This window comes from Eretmochelys imbricata, chromosome 2, assembly GCF_965152235.1.
Source record: "Eretmochelys imbricata isolate rEreImb1 chromosome 2, rEreImb1.hap1, whole genome shotgun sequence".
Lineage (NCBI taxonomy): Eukaryota > Metazoa > Chordata > Testudines > Cheloniidae > Eretmochelys > Eretmochelys imbricata.
Window position 1 is genome coordinate 148,342,130 of NC_135573.1, and position 23,458 is coordinate 148,365,587.

General features: G+C 47.4%; 1 protein-coding gene across 1 annotated transcript in view; it reads right to left on the bottom strand.

The window, feature by feature from the left end:
- Window positions 1–23,458, bottom strand: part of LPCAT1 (lysophosphatidylcholine acyltransferase 1) — a 168,268-nt gene that overhangs the window by 27,228 nt on the left and 117,582 nt on the right. Inside the window, exon 13 of the mRNA XM_077809180.1 lies at window positions 15,437–15,575. Within this exon, the coding sequence (XP_077665306.1) occupies window positions 15,437–15,575 (139 nt within the window). The remainder of the gene's footprint in view (window positions 1–15,436; window positions 15,576–23,458) is intronic.

Sequence of the window (23,458 nt, forward strand, 5' to 3'; positions counted from 1 at the left end):
TCATAGATATGGGACCTCACCTGCCTGTCCAATTTGTAGCCCTGAGACCTAATGGAGTTAAGGACAGAAGGCTGGGTGCAGGCTGGGCATAACTCTGTCTGCGAGCCTGGGAAGGCTGCCTCACATATACAGCACCACTTGGATTTAACCTGTGGCTTTCTTGGCTGCTTTGCTATGCCTGTAAGGGGCAGAAGAGCTGCCAGGAGATACTGCAGCGGAGACTCAAGGATGGTTAATACCCTCTAGGGATTAACTGAGTCAGGGAGGAGGAGGAGGAATGATGAGGAGAGAGAACACTGTTCCCCACTGCCCAAAAAACAGGGCAAAAAAGTTAAAATAGAAAGAGGAACCAAAAAAGACAAAAATAGAAAGAGGAACCAAAAAAGAAGATATCACTGCCTGCTGCTGTACAGGCAGAGAATCTGGCAGCAAGCAGAAGGGAGATGGCTAGAATAGATGGTACCAAAAGGCTGATCTGCCTCCGTGAATTGCTGAGAGAGGAGAGCAGCCCAGATGTCCAGAACTGAGGGAGATGCTGGAATGTGGTGGGGGGTGGGGGGCAGAACACACAGAAGGTATGACAGGAAAATAAATTAAAGAAAATAAATAAGATATAAAGAAAGGATTAACAAGCAGACTAGCTAATGGACACCACAGAACTCTCTCTTAGGCCACAGGCACTTGAAAAGAAACTGGAGCTGCAGCAGATCCACCCTTCCCTATATACCTTCTAATCAGGGCATGAGGATATACAGGGCTCAGGCGTGGACCATATGGATGCTGGTATCAAAATATCTAACCAGAAAGGTTTAGGCATGCTCATACACCTGAAGTGGAACACCCATAGGGACAACAACTTGAAGAAGAATACTGGTATGCCTCGATGACACAAGTGGGCTGCCACTACTGCCAGGACCTATGTAAACAATCTCAGCACTGTGTTCAGAAGGGTAATGTATTGGTAATGTCCAAAGCCAATAGTAAACCTTAGGAAACTCCTGTGTGCTGAGTGTATGTCTATGTGAAAGTAAGCTTCTTTCTGGTCAAGACCTGTATATCAATCTCCCATCCCTGGATCAGGGATTATCAGGGAGAGGGTGATCATCCTGAACTTCCAGTGTCACATGCAGCTGTTCAATAGCCTGAGATCCTAGATAGGCCTCCAACTTCCCTTCCTTTTGGGGATCAGGAAGTACCTCAAAGTGCCTTTCCCTCTGAGCTTAGGAGGTGGTTCTATGGCTCGCAGCTGAAGAAATTATTCCACCTCTTGCATCAGTATCCTGTCATGAGAGTGGTCTCAAATGGGTCAGGGACGGCAGGTTGGAAGCAGGGATGGAGAGATGGTATGCCCTGTTATGATAACTGGAACAGTGCTCTACTTATGGTATGGCTGGGATCTAGAGACCTTCCTCTTCAGAGCAGTGGTACAGACACTAAGGGAATGAAAGGTGGCCGTAGAGTCTTTTAAAGCGTGGTCACACATCCTTCTTTTCGCTAAATACATTGTTTCCTTCAAATGGCAAATCCTCCACTGTCATCTGCACCTCTTTTGGAAAGCCCAACGAGTGGAGTTATGAGGAGCACCTCATCATGATTGCAGTCATCATCAAGTGAGAGGCTGTATCTGCTGCATCTAAAGCCACTTTGAGAGTGAATCTAGCCTCCAATTTCCCTTCTTCAACTATGTGGTGAACTCTTGCTTACTGTCCTGAGGCAATTTGTCCATCAATTCTGACAATTTATAATTAATAAAATCATACTTGGCCATAAGCACCTGGTAATTTGCAATGTGAGACTAGAAACTAGCAGATGTTCCTTCTACCTAATAGGTAAGGCTACGATTATGTCATGGAGGTTGCGGAAGTCACGCATTCCGTGACTTCGAGCGACCTCTGTGACATTGATGGCCCTGGCAAAAGCCCAGACTCCGCTGCCGGCTGGGAGCTGCAGGTGGTGAGACCCCTGCAACTGACCAGCTGCTGCTATTGGTGGCAATCCGTGAGCTGTCCAGTGGCTCCAACGCCGTGAGCAGCTGGGCCCCCCCACAGCTCTCAGATAGCAGCAGCAGCAGGACTCTGGAGCTGCTCAGGGGCTGCGGGAACCCCCCCCCCCCAAAGCTCCCCAGCTGCCGCAGCTCCCCTGCCCTTGCACCTGGTGGGGAACTCCCTGCAGCTCCCAGCCCCACAAGCCACTATACGATGGGGTCCCTGCAGCTCCAGGCACTACAGGGGCGGGGGGGGGGGGGGGGGGGAGGCGGGTTCTGAACCCTCCTCCATCCCTGTTCTGTCAGGGATGTTTTTGGTAAAAAGTCACTGCTTCTGTGATTTTTTGTTTGTTGCCCATGATCTGTCTATGACTTTTACTAAAAATATCCATGATAAAATCGTAACCTTACTAATAGGTCCTTGGCATCCTGGTATGCTCGTGTTGATTTTGTCTAGTGTCATCTATTCCTCCCTTTTGTGTGGCATGTAATAGTTCCTTTTCTCTTTGGAGTTGGGGCAATCATAGCCACAGTGTACCACAATGTTGCTGCAGGCTCCAGGATTAGATCGTTAATTGTTAGGGCAACTTTGCAGAATATCCAATAATTTGTGTAGAATCTTATGCACCTCCTCTAAAGGTATCTGGGGCAACCCTGCTATCCTCCTTAACAGCATCTGGAAGGCTCTAAAGCAGTGGTGGGCAACCTGCGGCCCCTCAGGGTAATCTGATTGTGGGCCACGAGACATTTTGCTGACATTGACCGTCCGCAAGCACAGTGGTCGCCATTCCCAGCCAATGGGAGCTGTGGGAAGAGGCAGCCAGCACATCCTTGCGACCTGATGCTTCCCGCAGCTCCCATTGGCAGCAAAATGTCTTGCAGCTCGCAATCGGATTACCCTGATGGGCCGCATGTGGCCTGCTGGCCGCAGGTTGCCCACCACTGCTCTAAAATCATTCAGGACTGAAGACAAATTTGGTGCGGCTGCCTCAACTGGCAAGGACGATAAGAGCTATAGCTTACTCAATGCTAAGTATACCTACTCCTTGAGTAGTCCTATTGAAAACAATGGGATTATTTATGGGCAGCATAAGTAAGGATGTCAGTCTGGCAATGTGTTTTGGGTTGAGTTATAAATAAAAAAAATTGTAGCAAATAAAACTACAGCTACAGCAGTACCTTTCTGGTCAGGTGGTTCCTCCTCCAGTTGCTGTTCAGTTTGAAAAGTATCTTCCACTCTAGGTGTGTGAGTGCCCACGTGCACCATTGTCAAAATTTTGTGCTTTACTGGTATCTGTAGGGCCGGCTCTGGCACCTTCTAAAGTCCCACACTCTTGTGCCGGAATCTGAGGCGCTGCCAGCCCTATACCCTTTCAGTTCCTTCTTGTCTGTAATTCCGGCAGAGGGGTAGGAGGGCAGGTAATGGAATGGACATGAGCAACTGATCTTGAAGAACAACAGTTACAAAAGATAGGTAACTGTTGTTTCTTCTTTGAGTGCTTGCTCATGTTGATTCCATTCTTGGTGACTCACAAGATGGGCTCGGAGTTCACAGATTCATAGGACTGGAAGAGAAACTTGAGGAGTGATGTGAATATACCACTAGCATCACTGGAAGACCCCACGGGTTCCAATAGGACCACTGAGCCAGCAAGCGGCCCTGTTGCCACGTGGCCGCCGTCGGCGCCAGGCTGACCTCCGGAACCTAGGGTGACCGCTGCCTACACAGCAAATGGCTGAACTCTCAGTCTGAGTCCCTTCAGGGACCATGGAGGGGCTATGGTTGCCTGTGTCTGCCAGCTGACGCAAAGAACGGGACACCGGCACCTAACGGGTGGTGACCAATACCTCTCTGGAGAGCGATGGAGACTGGTGCTGGGAACGTGGAAAGCGGTGCCGTACAGGTGGTGACTGGCGTACCAGAGGCCATTTGGGGCAAGGGGACTTCTGCCAAGGCGTCGGTTGCCGGGAGGAGGGTTGGTACTGGGAGTGTGGTGATCGATGCCTTGAGGCAGGAGATCCACACTGCATTGGTGGGGACTGCATTGGTGGTTAGGGACTATTTAGAAAAACTGGACGAGCACAAGTCCATGGGGCTGGACGAGTTGCACCCGAAAGTGCTAAAGGAATTCGCGGCTGTGATTGCAGAGCCATTGGCCATTATCTTTGAAAACTCGTGGCGAACGGAGGAAGTCCCAGATGACTGGAAAAAGGCTAATGTAGTGCCAATCTTTAAAAAAGGGAAGGAGGAGGATCCTGGGAACTACAGGCCAGTCAGCCTCACCTCCGTCCCTGGAAAAATCCTGGAGCAGGTCCTCAAAGAATCAATCCTGAAGCACTTACATGAGAGGAAAGTGATCAGGAACAGTCAGCATGGATTCACCAAGGGAAGGTCATGCCTGACTAATCTAATCGCCTTCTATGATGAGATTACTGGTTCTGTGGATGAAGGGAAAGCAGTGGATGTATTGTTTCTTGACTTTAGCAAAGCTTTTGACATGGTCTCCCACAGTATTCTTGTCAGCAAGTTAAAGAAGTATGGGCTGGATGAATGCACTATAAGGTGGGTAGAAAGTTGGCTAGATTGTCGGGCTCAACGGGTAGTGATCAATGGCTCCATGTCTAGTTGGCAGCCGGTATCAAGTGGAGTGCCCCAGGGGTCGGTCCTGGGGCCGGTTTTGTTCAATATCTTCATAAATGATCTGGAGGATGGTGTGGATTGCACTCTCAGCAAATTTGCGGATGATACTAAACTGGGAGGAGTGGTAGATACGCTGGAGGGCAGGGATAGGATACAGAGGGACCTAGACAAATTGGAGGATTGGGCCAAAAGAAATCTGATGAGGTTCAATAAGGATAAGTGCAGGGTCCTGCACTTAGGATGGAAGAAACCAATGTACAGCTACAGACTAGGGACCGAATGGCTAGGCAGCAGTTCTGCAGAAAAGGACCTAGGGGTGACAGTGGACGAGAAGCTGGATATGAGTCAGCAGTGTGCCCTTGTTGCCAAGAAGGCCAATGGCATTTTGGGATGTATAAGTAGGGGCATAGCGAGCAGATCGAGGGACATGATCGTCCCCCTCTATTCGACATTGGTGAGGCCTCATCTGGAGTACTGTGTCCAGTTTTGGGTCCCACACTACAAGAAGGATGTGGATAAATTGGAGAGAGTCCATTGAAGGGCAACAAAAATGATTAGGGGTCTGGAACACATGGCTTATGAGGAGAGGCTGAGGGAACAGGGATTTTTTTAGTCTGCGGAAGAGAAGAATGAGGGGGGATTTGATAGCTGCTTTCAACTACCTGAGAGGTGGTTCCAGAGAGGATAGTTCTAGACTATTCTCAGTGGTAGAAGAGGACGGGACAAGGAGTAATGGTCTCAAGTTGCCATGGGGGAGGTTTAGGTTGGATATTAGGAAAAACTTTTTCACTAGGAGGGTGGTGAAACACTGGAATGCGTTACCTAGGGAGGTGGTAGAATCTCCTTCCTTAGAAGTTTTTAAGGTCAGGCTTGACAAAGCCCTGGCTGGGATGATTTAATTGGGGATTGGTCCTGCTTGCTTTGAGCAGGGGGTTGGACTAGATGACCTCCTGAGGTCCCTTCCAACCCTGATATTCTATGATTCTATGACCGCGAACGCAGTACCAGTAACCTTGGCTGTCTGGCCAGGGACTGTGACTGCGGTGTCAGGGATCGAGGTTGTGGAGTCTGGGAATGACATCTCTGCTCTAGAGACCAGCAACACTCTACAGCCATTTGAGACCCATGCCTGGCTTGACCTTGGATTGGGGAGCCTTAATAGTGTCCACCATGGGACGCGGTGTAGGCGGTGCTGATAGGGCCACAAGGTTCCTAGCCACCTGAAAGGCCTCGGGTTTTGAAGGCACTAACAAGTGAAGTCAGAGGTGGATCCCTGGGCAAGATAAGGGGTCCAGCTGGAGAGGTACGCCCTTGGAGCTCTGGGGTGAGCTGGCAGCCTGAACAGGATCCTTTGCCAGATACCCCCTTCCCCTCTGTACTTGCTGCTGGGGAGCGGCTGTGCTGCTTCTTTTGGTGCTTAAGTGCCGGTGAGGGGGATTGGTGCTGGGAGGAACCCAGTGCCAATGGGGCGCTCCACACCAATGCTAATGTGCTTGGCATAGAGTCGTAGTGGGACAGCTCTGATGCCTGAAGGAGCGCAGCCTCCATGAAAAGGGCTTTAAGACAAATGTCCTGCTCTTTTTGAGTCCTTGGACAAATGTTTTTGCAAATCCTACATCTCTTCTTCACATGCGACTCCCCCAAACACTTTAGGCAGCTGCTATGGGGGTCACTAACAGGCACAGGCTTGTTGCAGATCGAGCACGGCTTTAAGCCTGGGGACCATCCAGCATGCTCCGTCCCTGGGATGAGGTCTCCAATGGGGAATCTAACTACTAAACACTATATTAAAAACTAACACTAAGTATTGAGAACTATATAAAACAAATACACAGAGAAAACACGCTATTGCTCTGACCAACCACCACAGGTGGTAAGAAGGACCTGAGAGGGTTTAGGGTCGGCGGTGCCTCATGTACTGGCGCATGAGCATGGGACTCCAGAGGGCGCCAGAGTCAGCCAACCACTAAGGCAAAAAATTCCAACAGTGGTGCACATGGAAGCACACGCACCTACAACAGAATCGATTTGAACAAGCACTTGAAGAAGATTTGACAAAGTAAGGAAACTGTATCTTTGCTTGTTTTGTTTAAATTAAGATGGTTAAAAGCAGCATTTTTCTTCTGCATAGTAAAGTTTCAAAGCTGTATTAAGTCAACGTTCAGTTGTAAACTTTTAAAAGAACGATAATGTTTTGTTCAGAGTTACAAACAACCTCCATTCCCAAGGTGTTCATAACTCCGAGGTTCTACTGCATTTACAATAGCTAAGCATTTGTATTATTTTTATCTATGTAAGTTTTCTAAGTTAAGAAGCTGCAGACCCTGGCGCTCTGTCTCAGACTAAAGGCTGTGAGATGGAACTGGAGAGGAGGTCAGTTTGATACCACCAGTTATACTCTTGGTAAACAACATGAAAATAAGCAAGGTGCATGTGTGGACCAATTCATACAGCTAGCAAATCTTCCAGTCTCAGGCACATAGAGAGCAACTTCAAGTGCAAAGCAAGGGACAAATATTCCAAGAACAACGAATGATTATGGTTGCCAGACACAAAATCATCTCTGGCTCTCTGAAATGAGGGGCACTCACTTCTTGAACGCCTCCTGCTGCTGTGTGTGGTATTGCAGGCCTTTTCCTGGTCATGGAGTCCCCTGTATATTGTTCACCTTACTTCAATGGCTCCAGTGCCTCCTGCTGACTATCTACCTCTGGCTCCAGACCTTCTGCGGCTCGGCTCTCTGGCTGGGTCACACAACCAAAACGAACCCCTTCCAGGATAGAAGAGTCCAACAAAACTGTCAGTCTGCCCTCATCAGTGTTTTCAGCCCTTTGGTCATGTTTCCATATGAGTCTTGTCCCCTTCTTGGGGCTTAAGTTAGGCTTGTCCCCCCCTTTTCTTGGGGTTTATACCACTTCACCGGTGGCCAGTGGGGTAACCGAGGCCCTCTCACTCTTCCATGTTCCCACCCAGGGACATTATACATAGCAGTTACGTATAGCTCTGTGGATGAGGGGAAAGTGGTGGATGTGTTATTCCTTGACTTTAGCAAAGCTTTTGATACGGTCTCCCACAGTATTCTTGCCAGCAAGTTAAAGAAGTATGGGCTGGATGAATGGTGGATAGAAACCTGGCTAGATCATCGGGCTCAACGCGTACTGATCAATGGCTCCATGTCTAGTTGGCAGCCCCAAGCGGAGTGCCCCAAGGCTGATTTAGTTGGGGATTAGGTCCTGCTTTGAGCAGGGGGTTGGACTAGATGACCTCCTGAAGTCCCTTCCAACCCTGATATTCTGTGATTCTATGAAGGGTGCGTGCTGGGGCTGGTTTTCTTCAATATCTTCACTAATGATCTAGAGCATGGCGTGGATTGCACCCTCAGCAAGGTTGCAGATGACACTAAACTGGGAGAAGTGGTAGATACTCTGGAGAGTAGGGATAGGATACACTTGCACTGCTACAGACTAGGGACCGAGTGGCTAGGCAGCAGTTCTGCAGAAAAGGACCTAGGGTTACAGTGGACAAGAAGCTGGATATGAGTCAACAGTGTGCCCTTGTTACCAAGAAGGCTAACGGCATTTTGGGCTGTATAAGTAGGAGCACTGCCAGCAGATTGAGGAACCTGATCATTCTCCTGTATTCAGCATTGGTGAGGCCTCATTTGGAGTACTGTGTCCAGTTTTGGGCCCCACACTACAAGAACAAGGTGGCAAAATTAGAAAGAGTCCAGCAGAGGGCAACAAAAATGATTAGGGAGCTGGAGCACAGAATTTATGAGGAGAGGCTGAGGGGACTGGGACTGTTTAGTCTGCAGAAGAGAAGAATGAGGGGGGATTTGATAGCTGCTTTCAACTACCTGAAAGGGGGTTCCAAACAGGATGGATCTAGACTGTTCTCAGTGGCACCAGATGACAGAATGAGGAGTAATGGTCTCAAGTTGCAGTGCGGGAGGTTTAGATTGGATATTAGGAAAAACTTTTTCACTAGGAGGGTGGTGAAGCACTAGAATGCGTTATCTAGGGAGGTGGTGGAATCTCCTTCCTTTCAGGTTTTTATGATAAGGCTTGACAAAGCCCTGGCTGGGATAACTTAGTTGGGGATTGGTCGTGCTTTGAGCAGGGGTTTGAACTAGATGACATCCTTCCAATATGAGGTCCCTTCCAACCCTGATATTCTATGATCCTATGATCACTTCTGCTTCCCTGAGCCTCTTTCCCACCTGGACCCTTTATCTTCACCCATTATCTCAGGGTTGAAGTTCTCAGATCCTCTCTCCTGCAGCTAAGCAAATGCAGCCAGAACCAAAGACTGGTTATCCCTCAAACTCCTTTGGCTACAGAGGATTATCTTTTTTTGTTCCTTGGTCCAAGCCAGGAACAGAACTTCTAAGGGCATGGCTACATTTGCAGATGTAGAGTGCTGTGAGTTAAACCCGTCTTCGTAGAGCACAGTAGGGAAAGCGCTGCAGTCTGTCCACACTGACCGCTGCAAGCGCACTGGCGTGGCCACATTTGTAGCACTTGCAGCAGCATTGGGAGCGGTGCATTATGGGCAGCTATCCCACAGAGCACCTCTTCCTATTCTGGTGCTGTGGCTTGTAGGAGGGGGGCAGGGAGTGCAGGACATTCTGGGTCCTGTCCCAATGCCCTGTGATGCATCGGTTCGCATCCCAGCATTCCCTTTGCTTCCATCCACATTTGTTGCCATCCGTCAATTTTTTTGTACGCGCGGTCTTCCCTTTCAGTCTGCGGGAATAGAGCCAGAACTGCTGAGGAGTATGCTGATGAGTCTTGCCAGCATGTCACGTTGAGTTATTCCCTATGATCCCAAGTGACAGTGAGGGCTCCGACAATATTGACTCGAGTAACGCATATGACAGGAGTTTGCTTGTGGCATGCACGGACATGCTCACCACTGTGGAACACCGCTTTTGGGCTCGGGAAAGAAGTACTTAGTGGTGGGATGACATCATCATGCACGTCTGGGATGATGAGCAGTGGCTGCAGAACTTTTGGATGAGAAAAGCCACTTCCATGGGACTCTGTGAGGAGCTCACCCCCGCCCTGCCGTGCAAGGACACAAGATTGAGAGCTGCCCTGATGGTGGAGAAGCAGGTGGCTATTGCAATCTGGAAGCTGGCAACTCCAGACAGCTACTGATCGGTCGCTAACCAGTTTGGAGTGGGGAAGTCGACCGTTGGAATCGTGTTGATGCAAGTTTTCAGGGCCATTAATCCCATCCTTCTCAGAAGAACCAGGACTCTGGGTAATGTGCATGACATTGTGGCTGGCTTTGCACAAATGGCTTTCCCTAACTGTGGAGGGGCGACCGATGGCATGCATATTCCACTTCTGGCACCAGCCCACATAGCTTCTGAGTACGTTAATCGGAAGGGGTATTTCTCGATGGTTCTCCAGGCACTTGTGGATCACCGTGGGCGCTTCACTGACATTAATGCAGGCTGGCCCGGAAAGGTGAATGATGCACACATCTTTTGGAATACTGGCCTGTTCAGGAAGCTGCAAGCCTGGACTTTTTTCCAAGACCAGAAGATCATCACAGGGGAAGTCGAAATGCCCATTGTGATCCTTGGAGACCCCACTTACCTTTTAATGCGGTGGCTCATGAAACCCTACACAGGGAGCCTTGACAGCAGTGGAGCGGTTCAACAACAGGCTGAGCTGGTGCAGAATGACTGTGGAGTGTTCTTTTGGCCATTTAAAGGGCCACTGGTGCTCTCTGTATGGGAAGCTGGACCTGGTCGATAACAGCATCCCCGCGGTTATATCCGCACGCTGTACCATCCATAACATTTGTGAAGAGAAGGGTGAAAGATCCACTCAGGCATGGAACTTGGAGGCTCAACACCTGGAGGCAGAATTGGAACAGCCAGAGAGCAGGGCTATTAGAGGGGCCCAGTGCGGGGCTGCAAGGATTAGGGATGCCTTGAGGGAGCAATTTGAGGCTAAAAACCACCAGTAATGTCTGGTGCCCTGCACAGGAGTGAAGTGCAGTATTTCCAATGTTAGTAGGAATCTGTGCTTGCTACACTGACTTGCAGTACCTGTTTTTTCCTGGGCTAAGGTATCTTTTACTTTATGCAATAATAAAGAATGTTTTCAAAGCCAAAAAAATCCATTTATTGAAAAGACACGCAACTGCTTGGGAAACAGAAAGGGCAAAGGGGTGGGAAACGGTACAATCACAGATTTGAGTATGTCCTGTCTGGAGTGCTGTGCAATGAGTGCTGCACTTCAGAATGGCTATATTGCATGGTGATGGGGGTTGAGTGCAGTGGGTAAGGGTTGTAGTTTTCAGGACTGGGTGGTGAAGCTACAGGTGTTGGAGGCAGCTGGTGGCAGTAAGAACCTGGATGTTGAGGAAAGTGGGTTGGAGGTGACATGGGGGCACAAGGGAAAGAGTTTTAGGACAGGGGCTGCGGGGGGGCCGGTAGTGCTCCATCTGCATTGCTACAAGCGCCTGTATCGAGACTGCTTGGCGCTCCATGATGCTTAGCAGCCACTCCGTGCTTTGCTGCTGGCGATCCGCATTCTGCTGGCAGACCCTCCTTGAACTCTCCCACCACTCCTGCACTTTTTGATTTTCATTACTTGAATGCTGCATTACTTCATGCAACATGTCTTCCTTGCTTCTATGTGGCCTCTTTCTGATTCTTGGGAGTCTTTCAGCCGGTGATAACATGGATGGCTGAGATCTCAAGGTTGCATCTGTAAACGCAAAATGCAACACTAAACAGAGGCAGCATTGTTCACACCAGACAGAGCAATGATTCCCCTGTACTTAAAGGCAAGCACAGTCTACACAATAGCATAATTTGCCCGTCTCAAAGCAGCATGCATAACCCACTGGAGCCCCAAAATGGTGAGTAAGCACCGGTCAAGCATGACTGATTGTTTCACGGCTGTACTGTCCTCTGGGTTTCTGTGCCTTGGGGAGAGCCAACAGCGGCAGGGGGCCCCTATACTGAACACTGTCCCCACATTTTCCACAGGATGAGTTAGTCCTGGAAGATATCTTGCTGCTGAGGGTGACCTGGGAACCAAGGGAGGGTCTTCTACTGCAATTCAGCTTCCACCCTGGCCCATATGCAGCTTGCCTGTGTGCAGCAATGCTCCCTCCGCCCCTCACGGCACAGTGGCGCAGACAAGTTAGCCTGACTGGGACAAGGACCACAGTGATTCTCCCAAGAAACCTGCACAAGTGCATTGTCCAAGTTCTGGATGAGACCTTTGAAGAGATCACCGAGGCCGATTACCACGACATGAGAGAGCACATCAATGCCCTATTCCGCATCTAGGCATGCATGCAGCTCTAACCCTCCTCGCCCCAAGAGCCCGCACTGAATAACTTCCTTCCCAAAATAAAAGCTGCTTACTGGGAACCTCCTCTGGTGTTTGTCCTTCCCTGAGCACCGGCCACTGCGACAGGCTACCTTCCTCCTGGCTTGAGAACAGCTCCTGGCTGCATGCATCTAGGGATTCTGGGGTGCCTTCCTCCGCCTCAGCATCCTCGCTCCCACTTTGCTCTTCCTCCTCCTCCTCCTTCTCCTGACTTGTTGCACTGGGCTCTGAAGTGTCCATGGTGGTCCCCAGAGTGGAGGTGGGGTCGCCTCCAAGTATCGTGTCCAACTCTTTGTAGAAACTTCTGGTCGTGGGGGCAGCACCGGAACAGCGGTTTGCCTCACGAGCTTTGTGGTAGGCATTCCGCAGCTCCTTCACTTTAATCCTGCACTGCAGTGTGTCCCGGTCATGGCCCCTTTCCATCATGTCCCTTGATATCTGCCCAAAGGTACTGTAATTCCTACAGCTGGAGCGCAGCTGGGACTGGACAGCTTCCTCCCCGCCAAACACTGATGAGGTCCAGCAACTCGCCATTGCTCCATACTGGGGCTCGCCTGGTGCATGGAGGCATGGTGACCTGGAAAGATTCACTGAGAGCGCTCCACACCTTGCTGAGCAAACAGGAAGGGATTTTTCAAAATTCCCAGAGAATTTAAAGGGTGGGTCTGACAGTTGGTCACCTGAGGGCAGGGCAGTAGAGTTCAAAGTGATGACCTGAGTGGCTAGCACAGGCATTGTGGGACACTTCTGGAAGCCGATCAGAACTCACTATAGGACCAGGGCATCCACACTGGTGTCACGGCTCTTCAGCAGGGGCACAGCAAACGTTATTCCATTCGCCAAGGTGGAGTACCAGCAGCGCTGTAGCTGCAGAGTCAGAGCACTCTACATGCCTTGCCAGTGAGGATGGGTAGTGCGCCCCGGGCTCCTTTATTGCGCTATAACTTGCAAGTGTAGCCAAGGCCTAAGTTTGCTGTAACTGCCTCTGTCTGAGCTTGCTGGGTTCTTATTGGCTGCTTCCGTGCAGCCTCTCTAGGCAGGCTTGAAAGGCCCACCTTTGCTGTTCCTTTCCTGGATCAGGGTGTAGTAGGACCATGGGGGTTCCAGAAGGGGTCCACAATGGGTCTAGTTAGTATACCACATCACACGCTCCTTCGTAGCAATGCTGTGCCTATCAATAAAATGTATCCAACTAATTCCCCACCTTTTCAGTGCTAACTAGATGCTTTCCAGTTGAATGATGAAATATGATTTGGGAGTTTTCTTTTTCATTATTTCATGGGATATTCTTATAATTGAAATGGAGAATAAAAGAACAGGAACATCTTAGTCTGATAAATGATTTGGCATCAGTTTATTTAGTAGCAAAAGTGTTAATAAAAGCCAATGCCTATATTATATCCCTTATTGTAACATCTGTTCTATAGATAGCTGTTGATTTTGTCCTCTTCCTACATTTTAACATCGTTATATTTCTATCCAAATGTGACAGTTTGGGGGAATCTGTACAATTTATGAATTGTTTGAGATTATGAACTCTGTATATGTCTATGTCAGACTGCAAATTCCATTTTGAGTGTGCTTCCTCTCTGCCTTGTCTATTGGCTGATTGTCTTCATTTTGGACTGAAATTCCAGAGGCTCATGGCAAAAGAACAACAAATGAGGGTCAGTGCCTTAAAGTGTTCTCCCTATTGAATGGAATAGCTCTAAACAGACTGGCTCCCAATCAGGAGAACTGGTTTATCAGGAGTGAAAGGTTGCCTTGGCAACAAAGTCACCTGCTGGGACTCTGATCACCTGCTGAGGATGATCAGGAAGTCACTTGACTGAGGAACTGGAATGTTATAAAAAGAGCAGAAGCTGCTCTTTTTGGTCTCTGTTCTTCTTTTCTCCAGCTGAAGTGGAAGAAGCAGCAATAGGTGCTTGATGAGACCAGGGACCCTGCCTACCTTCCTACCACGGATGGATTTCCAAGGGAAGTATGTGAAAAGGAGGGGCATTTCATTTAGGAAATTTGTTTTCTTCTAAGTGATTTCTACGGTCTTGTGAGTAAGTAAAAGAACAATAGTGTTAGAATTTGTGCAAAACGTCTGTCTCTTATATGCTTTACAGCTACCACGTGGTCCCTGGAAGAGGTAACCCAGAAGGCTCACACCTTTTGGTAGAGTTCCGGGAGAGGGAGTGTTCAAGCAATAGGGAATGCCAGGAACCCAGGTAGCTGAACAATGGGTTCAGCTCTCAGGAGGGGATGCCAGATAGTGGGTATGTGCCCCCTGAGATTATGCTTGCGGATCCAAGTGAAGGGCAATAGCTGGGCTCCATTCAGGCTCTGCAGGCTTAAAAACACCCAGAGACCCAGCAGCTGGGTCACATCTTAACAGTCTAGTTGAGTGGCCATCTACCTTAGGGTTTTCTTTGATTACTCCTATTTAAAGGTTAATGACTGATGACGTGTAATGAAGTCTGCTCCGGTGTCCACATTTCTGTAGCAATGCAATACATTTTAAAATGAAACTTTCTTAAAATAAACAATTTGAAAAATTATTACAGTAAGATATTATGTTTATGCATCAGACCCGCAAAAATATGTGGAAGTCACAATCACTTCTATTTGGGAGATGCTGTTGCCCTTAGGTTTACAGGATCCAAACCTTAACTGAATCAGTCACAGGTAGGTTGGGCTGTTTGATTATTATTTATTTATTAATTCTTCTTCACATTCTTCTGAAGTTTCCAAAAAGATTAGGGCTTTATTGTGCTGAGCAATGTACATACACATAGCAAGAGACATTCCTTGCTCTAAAGACCTTACAGCCTAAATAGACAGGACAGACAAAAGGAGGGAGAGGAAATTTGCCCCAAGTCACAAGTAGAACCTCAAATACAACTTGAGTCCCCTGACTACCAGTGCAGTGCTCTGTCCATGGGATTATACTGCCTCTCTGCTGCACAGTTCTCTCCAGGTCATCTTGGTTATAACTAGAACTGAACAAATAGTTCACAACAAATTTATTCAAAAGCTCAACCTTTTTTACCGTTCCTGAACTGTCTACAAACAGAGGGGGCAAGTTCCCCTGTCCCCAGATCTCAGACGGATGAGAATTGAAAGACAACAGGAAAGAGATACAAAACTAAAAAACAGAGGGAGCAATGTAACACATATAAAAGAGGACAAGAGGAAAATCAGTCACAGAGCAGGTGTTGTCTAAGAGCTCATCCAGGATCACCTAACCTAAGGTAAAGAAATTAAATAAATATTGAAATGGAAACACCTCGTTATGGCATTTGATGTTTTAGATACATACTTTTGGCCTAAGTAACTTGGCAAAAACACTGCAAATGATACACTTTTAGTTACTATAAAACAAAAGAAAAAGAAAAAAGTTAGCAGCTACATCTTTGATAATCCATAGTTGTGTAGAGATTTTCAAATCATTTAATTACTTACCATATGTGATTTTCCCTTTTTCTTCTGCATCTATAGCTTTAAAAAGGTCTGTTACACTAAGCTCTGACACACCCAAGGCAGTCTTCAGAATGCAAGCTAAGTTGTTTTCTATTATGGTTCCATTTTGTGATTCATACATCTATGAAATAAGGCAGGACGACAAATCATTGCAAAGCCAAGTACTAATTTTCAGAAGAGCAACACATTTAAAATAATTTTATATGGGTAAGATTTATTTCTGAAAAGCCAAGTTAGTCTCAAATTGATAATGATCAAGTGAGAGCTTGTGGGTGGCCTATCTGAAATAAATAAAGGGTAGACACAGCCAAGTCATTTATGAACCACTGTGTACTTAGTGAAAAGATTGTGATTAATCTTTCCCTGCTGGATGCTGAACTGATGATCTTTCATATATAAAGAACAGCAGCTCTACCACCTGAAATAAAGGAAAATGGCAAAGAAGAATAGCCAATAAATAATAGTAGTAAATCTTTGCACACATACAGTGCTTTCTATGTGAGGATCTCAGAATACTTTATAATCAGTAATGTATAAAGCATCATAAAACTTTGTAAAGTAGTTGATTATCCCCATTTTACAAGAATGGAGGCATACACTTTGGAGCCCTGCTTGAAATGCATTGGGCCTAATTTTCAGACATATGATAAAGATATTAAAAATAACAAATGGGTTAGAGAAGTAGATTGGAAACTTCTTTTCAGACTTCTATTAAAAAAACTGGAGATAATCAATTAAACTAAAAGTTGGAAAACTCTATATGGATAAAAAGAAATACCTTGGCACACAAAAATTAGCAGGTAGAACTCACTGCCGCAAGATTTCAAAGGCCAAGAGTTTAGTAGAATCAAAAAGGATCAGCCATTTTATGGATAACAAGAATATACATAGTTACAACAGCATTCTTGTACTTTCCCCCTAAGTAACTAGTACTACCCACTGCTGGAGACAGACTACTGCAACAGAAAAACTAGTTTGCTGTCATTCTTAAGTGCTCAGAGGCAAATACTGAAGGCAGGGGTCCCAAGCACAGTCAAGGGATATCATCCTGGCAGGATTTCCAGAACCCCACTCCTTCCCTAGCAACTGAAGGAGAGATGGCCTTGGATTCACACTAGCATGCTGCCCTTGGACTTCAATACTGAATCCTTTCCCATCTTTTGGGATTGCTCTGTCTAGCAGGTTTCAATCTCTGGCTGGTTGGCATCTGATAAATTTTTCCAGTCCTAAAGGAAAATATTAAAACCTTTCACTTTAAGAGATCATTCAACGAAATTATATCAGTAACACAATTGATCACACACTAATAAAAGCACATGGCTGAGGACGATTGTGCAACGACACATACTCAGAGGTTAGTTGAAACATTCTGACAATCCCAAAAAGCTGTGCAAAGATTTAAATCCTCATTTAAATTACCTGGGTTGGGATAAATAATTACAGTGGTGGCAGGGCGGCATGAGATTGAACATAACTAGCTTTGGCAGAAATCGGAATGAAGACAGGAACAGGTGGGTGAGAAAGAAAGGATCAGAAGGAGAAAGAGGGAAAATTATTGCCTGTATTTCTGCTTCTTTGAAGACTTCATTTAGTAGGTCTCTCACTCCTACATCCAACAGAACTTCCATAGCTCAAGTCTTTTGACCTTCTAGGGTGGCAGTAACAGGGGAGAGTATGAGCCAGGCCCCTTACAGGCTGTTCCAGTCACCCTTTCTTAGGCTATATCATGGAATTACTGGTCGCAGTTACATAGTGAAGGCTACGTTTTGCCCTTAACACAAGGCTTCAACCGCTTTGCTATTTATAAAGAACATAGTGTATCTGTCCCAAATCTTACTCTTTGAATAAAGAATGAGAATAGAGAATTTTGTGAAAAGTTACAGTAAATCGGTTTATAAATTACAATTAACTTTAATATGGGTCCTTTAAGAATTTTAGCACCAGGTGTGAAAGCTTTTCTTTCTCCCAAATAATCTTGATAACAGAATAATTCAGAAACTGCAAAATTCCTAGAAATCTTGTGTATCAGTTACATCTGAAGCGTATTTATCTATTATCTAGGCTGAGCCAGTCCCTCAACCTGACAGTATTAGCCTTCACACTTGAAATAGGAGTTGAGAACCACATCTGCATTGCATAAGAGAAAATGAAGATTTCCTGGACAGACGTCAGGATATGCTTCTACTGGCACAACATTCTGAAGACTCAGAGCAGGCTGCGCAGCTGGGACATAAGGATGGTGAAGAAAATTGGCAACATGTAACCTCCAGAAGAAGAAAGAGGAGCATCCATGTACCAGCAATGCAGATACAGGTGAGCAACCGTTTTCATGTTCTCTCCACAGATACTACTGCAGAGAGTGGACTAGGATGATACATCTGAGGGAAGGGAGCGGAAGGAAACTCCACTGATTGGAAGGCATGAGATGCACTGTCCTAGGGATGGGGGTTCCACGACTACAGCTCCCAAGAGAAGGAGGCGGGTGATGGTGGTCGGGGACTCCCTCCGAAGGGGGACAGTCATCTATCTGCTGTCCTGACCAGGAAAGCCGAGATGTGGGCTGCTTGCCAGGAGCTAGGATTCACGATGTGATGGAGAGACTGCCAAGACTCATCAAGCCCTCGGATCGCTACCCCTTCATGCTTCTCCATGTGGGAGCCAATGATACTTCCAAGAATAACCTTGAGCGGATCACTGAAGAATACGTGGTTCTGGGAAGAAGGATAAAGGAGTTCGAAGCGCAAGTGGTGTTCTCGTCCATCCTCCCCGTGGAAGGAAAAGGCCCGGGTAGAGACTGTCGAATCGTGGAAGTCAACAAATGGCTACACAGGTGGTGTCAGAGAGGCGGCTTTGGATTCTTTGACCATGGGATGGTATTTCAAGAAGAAGGATTGCTAGGCATAGACGGGCTCCACCTAACGAAGAGAGGGAAGAGCATCTTTGCAAGCAGGCTGGCTAACCTAGTGAGGAGGGCTTTAAACTAGGTTCACCAGGTGAAGGAGACCAAAGCCTTGAGGTAAGTGGGATACCAGGAGGAAGCATGAACAGGACAGCGCAAGAGGGGAGGACTCCTGTCTCATACTGAGAAAGCAGGACAAACAGCAAGTTCTCTCAAGCGCCTATACACAAATGCAAGAAGCCTGGGAAACTAGCAGGGAGAACTGGAAGTCCTGGCACAGTCAAGGAATTATGATGTGATTGGAATAACAGAGACTTGGTGGGATAACTCACATGACTGGAGTACTGTCATGGATGGATATAAACTGTTCAGGAAGGACAGGCAGGGCAGAAAAGGTCCGGGAATTGCATTGTATGTAAGAGAGAAGTATGACTGCTCAGAGCTCCAGTATAAAACTGCAGAAAAACCTGAGAGTCTCTGGATTAAGTTTAGAAGTGTGAGCAACAAGGCTGATGTCGTGGTGGGAGTCTGCTACAGACCACTGGATCAGGGGGATGAGGTGGACGAGGCTTTCTTCCGGCAACTAACAGAAGTTACTAAATCACAGGCCCTGGTCCTCATGGGGGACATCAATCACCCCGATATCTGCTGGGAGAGCAATACAGCAGGGCACGGACAATCCAGGAAGTTTTTGGAAAGTGTAGGGGACAATTTCCTGGTGCAAATGCTGGAGGAACCAACTAGGGGCAGAGCTCTTCTTGACCTGTTGCTCACAAACAGGGATGAATTAGTAGGGGAAGCAAAAGTGGATGGGAACCTGGGAGGCAGTGACCATGAGATCGTCGAGTTCAGGATCCTGATGTAAGGAAGAAAGGAGAGCAGCAGAATACGGACCCTGGACTTCAGAAAAGCAGACTATGACTCCCTCAGGGGACTGATGGGCAGAATCCCCTGGGAGAATAACATGAAGGGGAAAGGAGTCCAGGAGATCTGGCTGTATTTTAAAAAATCCTTATTGAGGTTGCAGAAACAAACCATCCCGATGTGTAGAAAGAATAGTAAACATGGCAGGTGACCACTTTGGCTTAACAGTGAAATTCTTGCTGATTTTAAAAACAAAAAGGCTCACAAGAAGTGGAAGATTGGACAAATGACCAGGGAGGAATATAAAAATATTGCTCAGGCATGCAGGAGCAAAATCAGGAAGGCCAAATCACACCTGGAGTTGCAGCTAGCAAGGGATGTTAAGCGTAACAAGAAGGGTTTCTTCAGGTATGTTAGCAACAAGAAGATGGTCAAGGAAAGTGTGGGCCCCTTACTGAATGGGAGAGGCAACTAGTGACAGAGGGTGTGGAAAAAGCTAACGTACACAATGCTTTTTTTGCCTCTGTCTTCACGAACAAGGTCAGCTCCCAGACTACTGCACTGGGCAGCACAGCATGTGGAGGAGGTGACGAGCCCTCTGTGGAGAAAGAAGTGGTTCAGGACTATTTAGAAAAGCTGGACGAGCACAAGTCCAAGGGGCTGGATGCGCTGTATCCGAGAGTGCTAAAGGAGTTGGCTGATGTGATTGCAGAGCCATTGGCCATTATCTTTGAAAACTCATGGCGATCGAGGGAGGTCCCGAATGACTGGAAAAATGCTAATGTAGTGCCCATCTTTAAAAAAGGGAAGGAGGAGGATCTGGGAAACTACAGGCCAGTCAGTCTCACCTCAGTCCCTGGAAAAATCATGAAGCAGGTCCTCAAGGAATCAATTCTGAAGCACTTAGAGGAGAGGAAAGTGATCAGGAACAGTCAGCATGGATTCACCAAGGGCAAGTCATGCCTGGCCAAGCTAATTGCCTTCTATGACGAGATAACTGGCTCTGTGGATGACGGGAAAGCAGTGGACGTGTTATTTCTTAACTTTAGCAAAGCTTTTGATATCGTCTCCCACAGTATTTTTGCCAGCGAGTTAAAGTAGTTTGGGCTGGATGAATGGACTATAAGGTGGATAGAAAGTTGGCTCCATGTCTAGTTGGCAGCCGGTATCAAATGGAGTCCCCAAGGGTCGGTCCTACGGCCGGTTTTGGTCAATATCTTCATTAACAATCTGGAGGATGGCGTGGATTGCACCCTCAGCAAGTTTGCAGATGACACTAAACTGGGAGGAGTGGTCGATACGCTGGAGTGTAGAGATAGGATACAGAGGGACCTAGACGAAAGACAGGATTGGGCCAAAGGAAATCTGATGAAGTTCAACAAGGACAAGTGCAGAGTCCTGCACTTAGGATGGAAGAATCCCATGCACCGCTACAGACTAGGGACCAAGTGGTTAGGCAACAGTTCTGCAGAAAAGGACCTAGGAGTTACAGTGGACGAGAAGCTGGATATGAGTCAACAGTGTGCCCTTGTTGCCAAGAAGGCTAACGGCATTTTGGGATGTATAAGTAGGAGCATTGCCAGCAGATCGAGGGACGTGATCGTTCCCCTCTATTTGACATTGGTGAGGCCTCAGCTGGAGTACTGTGTCCAGTTTTGGGCCCCACACTACGAGAAGGATGTGGAAAAATTGAAAAGAGTCCAGCGGAGGGCAACAAGAATGATTAGGGGGCTGGAGCACATGACTTATGAGGAGAGGCTGAGGGAACTGGGATTGATTAGTCTGCGGAAGAGGAGAATGAGGGGGGATTTGATAGCTGCTGTCAACTACCTGAAAGGGGGTTCCAAAGAGGATGGATCTAGACTGTTCTCAGTGGTAGCAGATGACAGAACAAAGGAGTAGTGGTCTCAGGTTGCAGTGGGGGAGGTTTAGGTTGGATATTAGGACAAACTTTTTCACTAGAAGGGTGGTGAAGCACTGGACTGCATTACCTAGGAAGGTGGTGAAATCTCCTTTCTTAGAGGTTTTTAAGGTCAGGCTTGACAAAGCCCTGGCTGGGCTGATTTATTTGGGGATTGGTCCTGCTTTGAGCAGGGGATTGGACTAGATGACCTCCTGAGGTCCTTTCCAAACCTGATATTCTATGATTCTATGACTCCAATTCAGAGATAGGGTGGGGCTGGGGTGGGTACGAAGGGTACAGTTTAGGTAAACACAATGGATGGAGGAAAAGCCTGTGTGGTCTGGGTGTGGGTATTGGCTATGACTGAGTTGCCAGTATCCTTTGCAGGACAGGTGACTGCAGGTGACCACCCTCCTTGGTGAGTCCCGAAGAGGCTGCATTCTCCTGAGCTGGATGACCCTAACTCAAGAGATGAGGATAATGCTCCTTTGTCCTGCCCTGTGGCACTAGGGTGGGAGCGTTTCTTTTTTATTGATTTTAGTCAAGAAATCCCAGCCTCGCTTGCAGTGGATGCCTGAGACACTGTCTTCTAATCCCATGACAAAATTAGTTGGCGGGGGGAAGGGGGGATATCGATTGGTCCCCCCGTATGTTGAAAGTATATACTGCTCCTCCCTCTGTCTGTGTCTCTGCCCCTGAACTGAGCTTCAGCTCCGTGTCAATCTCCTGACTCCCCTCAGAACTTCCCTCTTAGTTGTTATCAGTCTCCACCTCCAAAAGAACAATGTTGGGTTCACTTAACTCCTCCTCCTCTTCTGCTGTACTCAGGCCCCCCTGTTCTGTTTGAGAGTGACCTATCACTTCAAAATAATCAACTTCCTCATTTAACTTCCCCTGCTGCAGCAGTCTCTGACTGTTACACAGCACTAGGCTGTGGTCTCCTGTTTCTGCTATCTTCTTTTTCCTGGTGCTGGTAACTGGTCCTGGGGGTTAGTCTGTCCCCTGTGGTTCCACCATGCCAACAGGAACAGGAACCACTGGTTGGCTGCCTACCTCCTCGGTATCTCTCTGTGAGACAGCCTGCGCTTCTCTGTATTCTCTCTCTCCTGTGACTAAAATGCTTCCTTTAGCCCCCGGCTCCTGCAACCTCCAGCACTTGTTGGTTCATCTGGTCTTTCCATAGTATTACAGACACTCTCTAACCTCCTAATCAACTCCAGCAGCAGTTCCCCGTCTGCCTGGTAGCCTTCCAGTGACCTTGAGCACGCAGAAGCCTTAGCCTGACAACAATGCGCTGTGTCCCAAACATCCTTTGTTTGAGTCTGACTTCACTCTAATATTTTCTCCAATTCCTGTCTCTTAGTAAAGAGTCAGCTGTTCCCCTGTAGAGGAACGCAGCTGGTCTTTTGACTGCTGAGTAACTTTTCTCTCTTCCTCAAGAGCCTGCGGTGTCTGGCTAAGCTGATCAACCCTCCTTTTCAACTTAAGTGCCAACGTGTTACATGCCACAAACATACATTAAATCAGTATCCCTTTCAATTCTCTAGACTTCCTTCCCTTTCTTTTGCCTGCTTCAACCTCAGACACCTGACAACATCCCATGGGTTGGGATGCTAAAACACTGCTTGACTGTCCTTCAACTGCATCAAGTCTCCTTCATAACTCTTAACATTCCTTTTCACAAAAGTCTCCAACACCTTGTTGAGGGCGACCATGACTTGGTCTCCAGAAGTCTCGGCTGACTCCCCTCCCTATTCCCTAGCTAATAAGCTTTATCTCACTTACTGAATTCAAAGTCTGCACAATAATTAGCACATAATGTGGACACGTCCCTTCCAAAATGGTAAACCTCTTACCTAGTTAACCGGTTACAACATTTACTCTACTCTGAACAGTCCCAAAGGCTAAACTGGCTCCATGCTTAGTAGAAGGTAGGCAAGTCCAGAATTAACCTGTAGAAGGATGGGGGTTACTTCCCTCTCTTCCCTTGTTGGCTACTGTGCTCTAGCAGCTCCAGAGGCATTTACTCTGCTTGGGCCCACCAGGCACTGTGGCAGCTAGGGGTAAGATGGCACAGTCTTTCCACAATGTATGGCTCAAGGCTGCAGTCTGGAGGAGCTGTGGGACTTTTGTTAAACTCTGTCAGACTACTCACACATCTGGACAGGTGCCAACCTACTGTGGCCTATTGGCAGCTAAAATAAAATCAGCTCCCTTGCCACCTCAAAGTGCGGGTCACCAGGCCCTGATGCTACTGCTTATTCAACTTTAGGTACCTTTACTTAGTTTCACAACACAACACAACTTATAAAGCCACTTTAACACATGTATAAAGCTT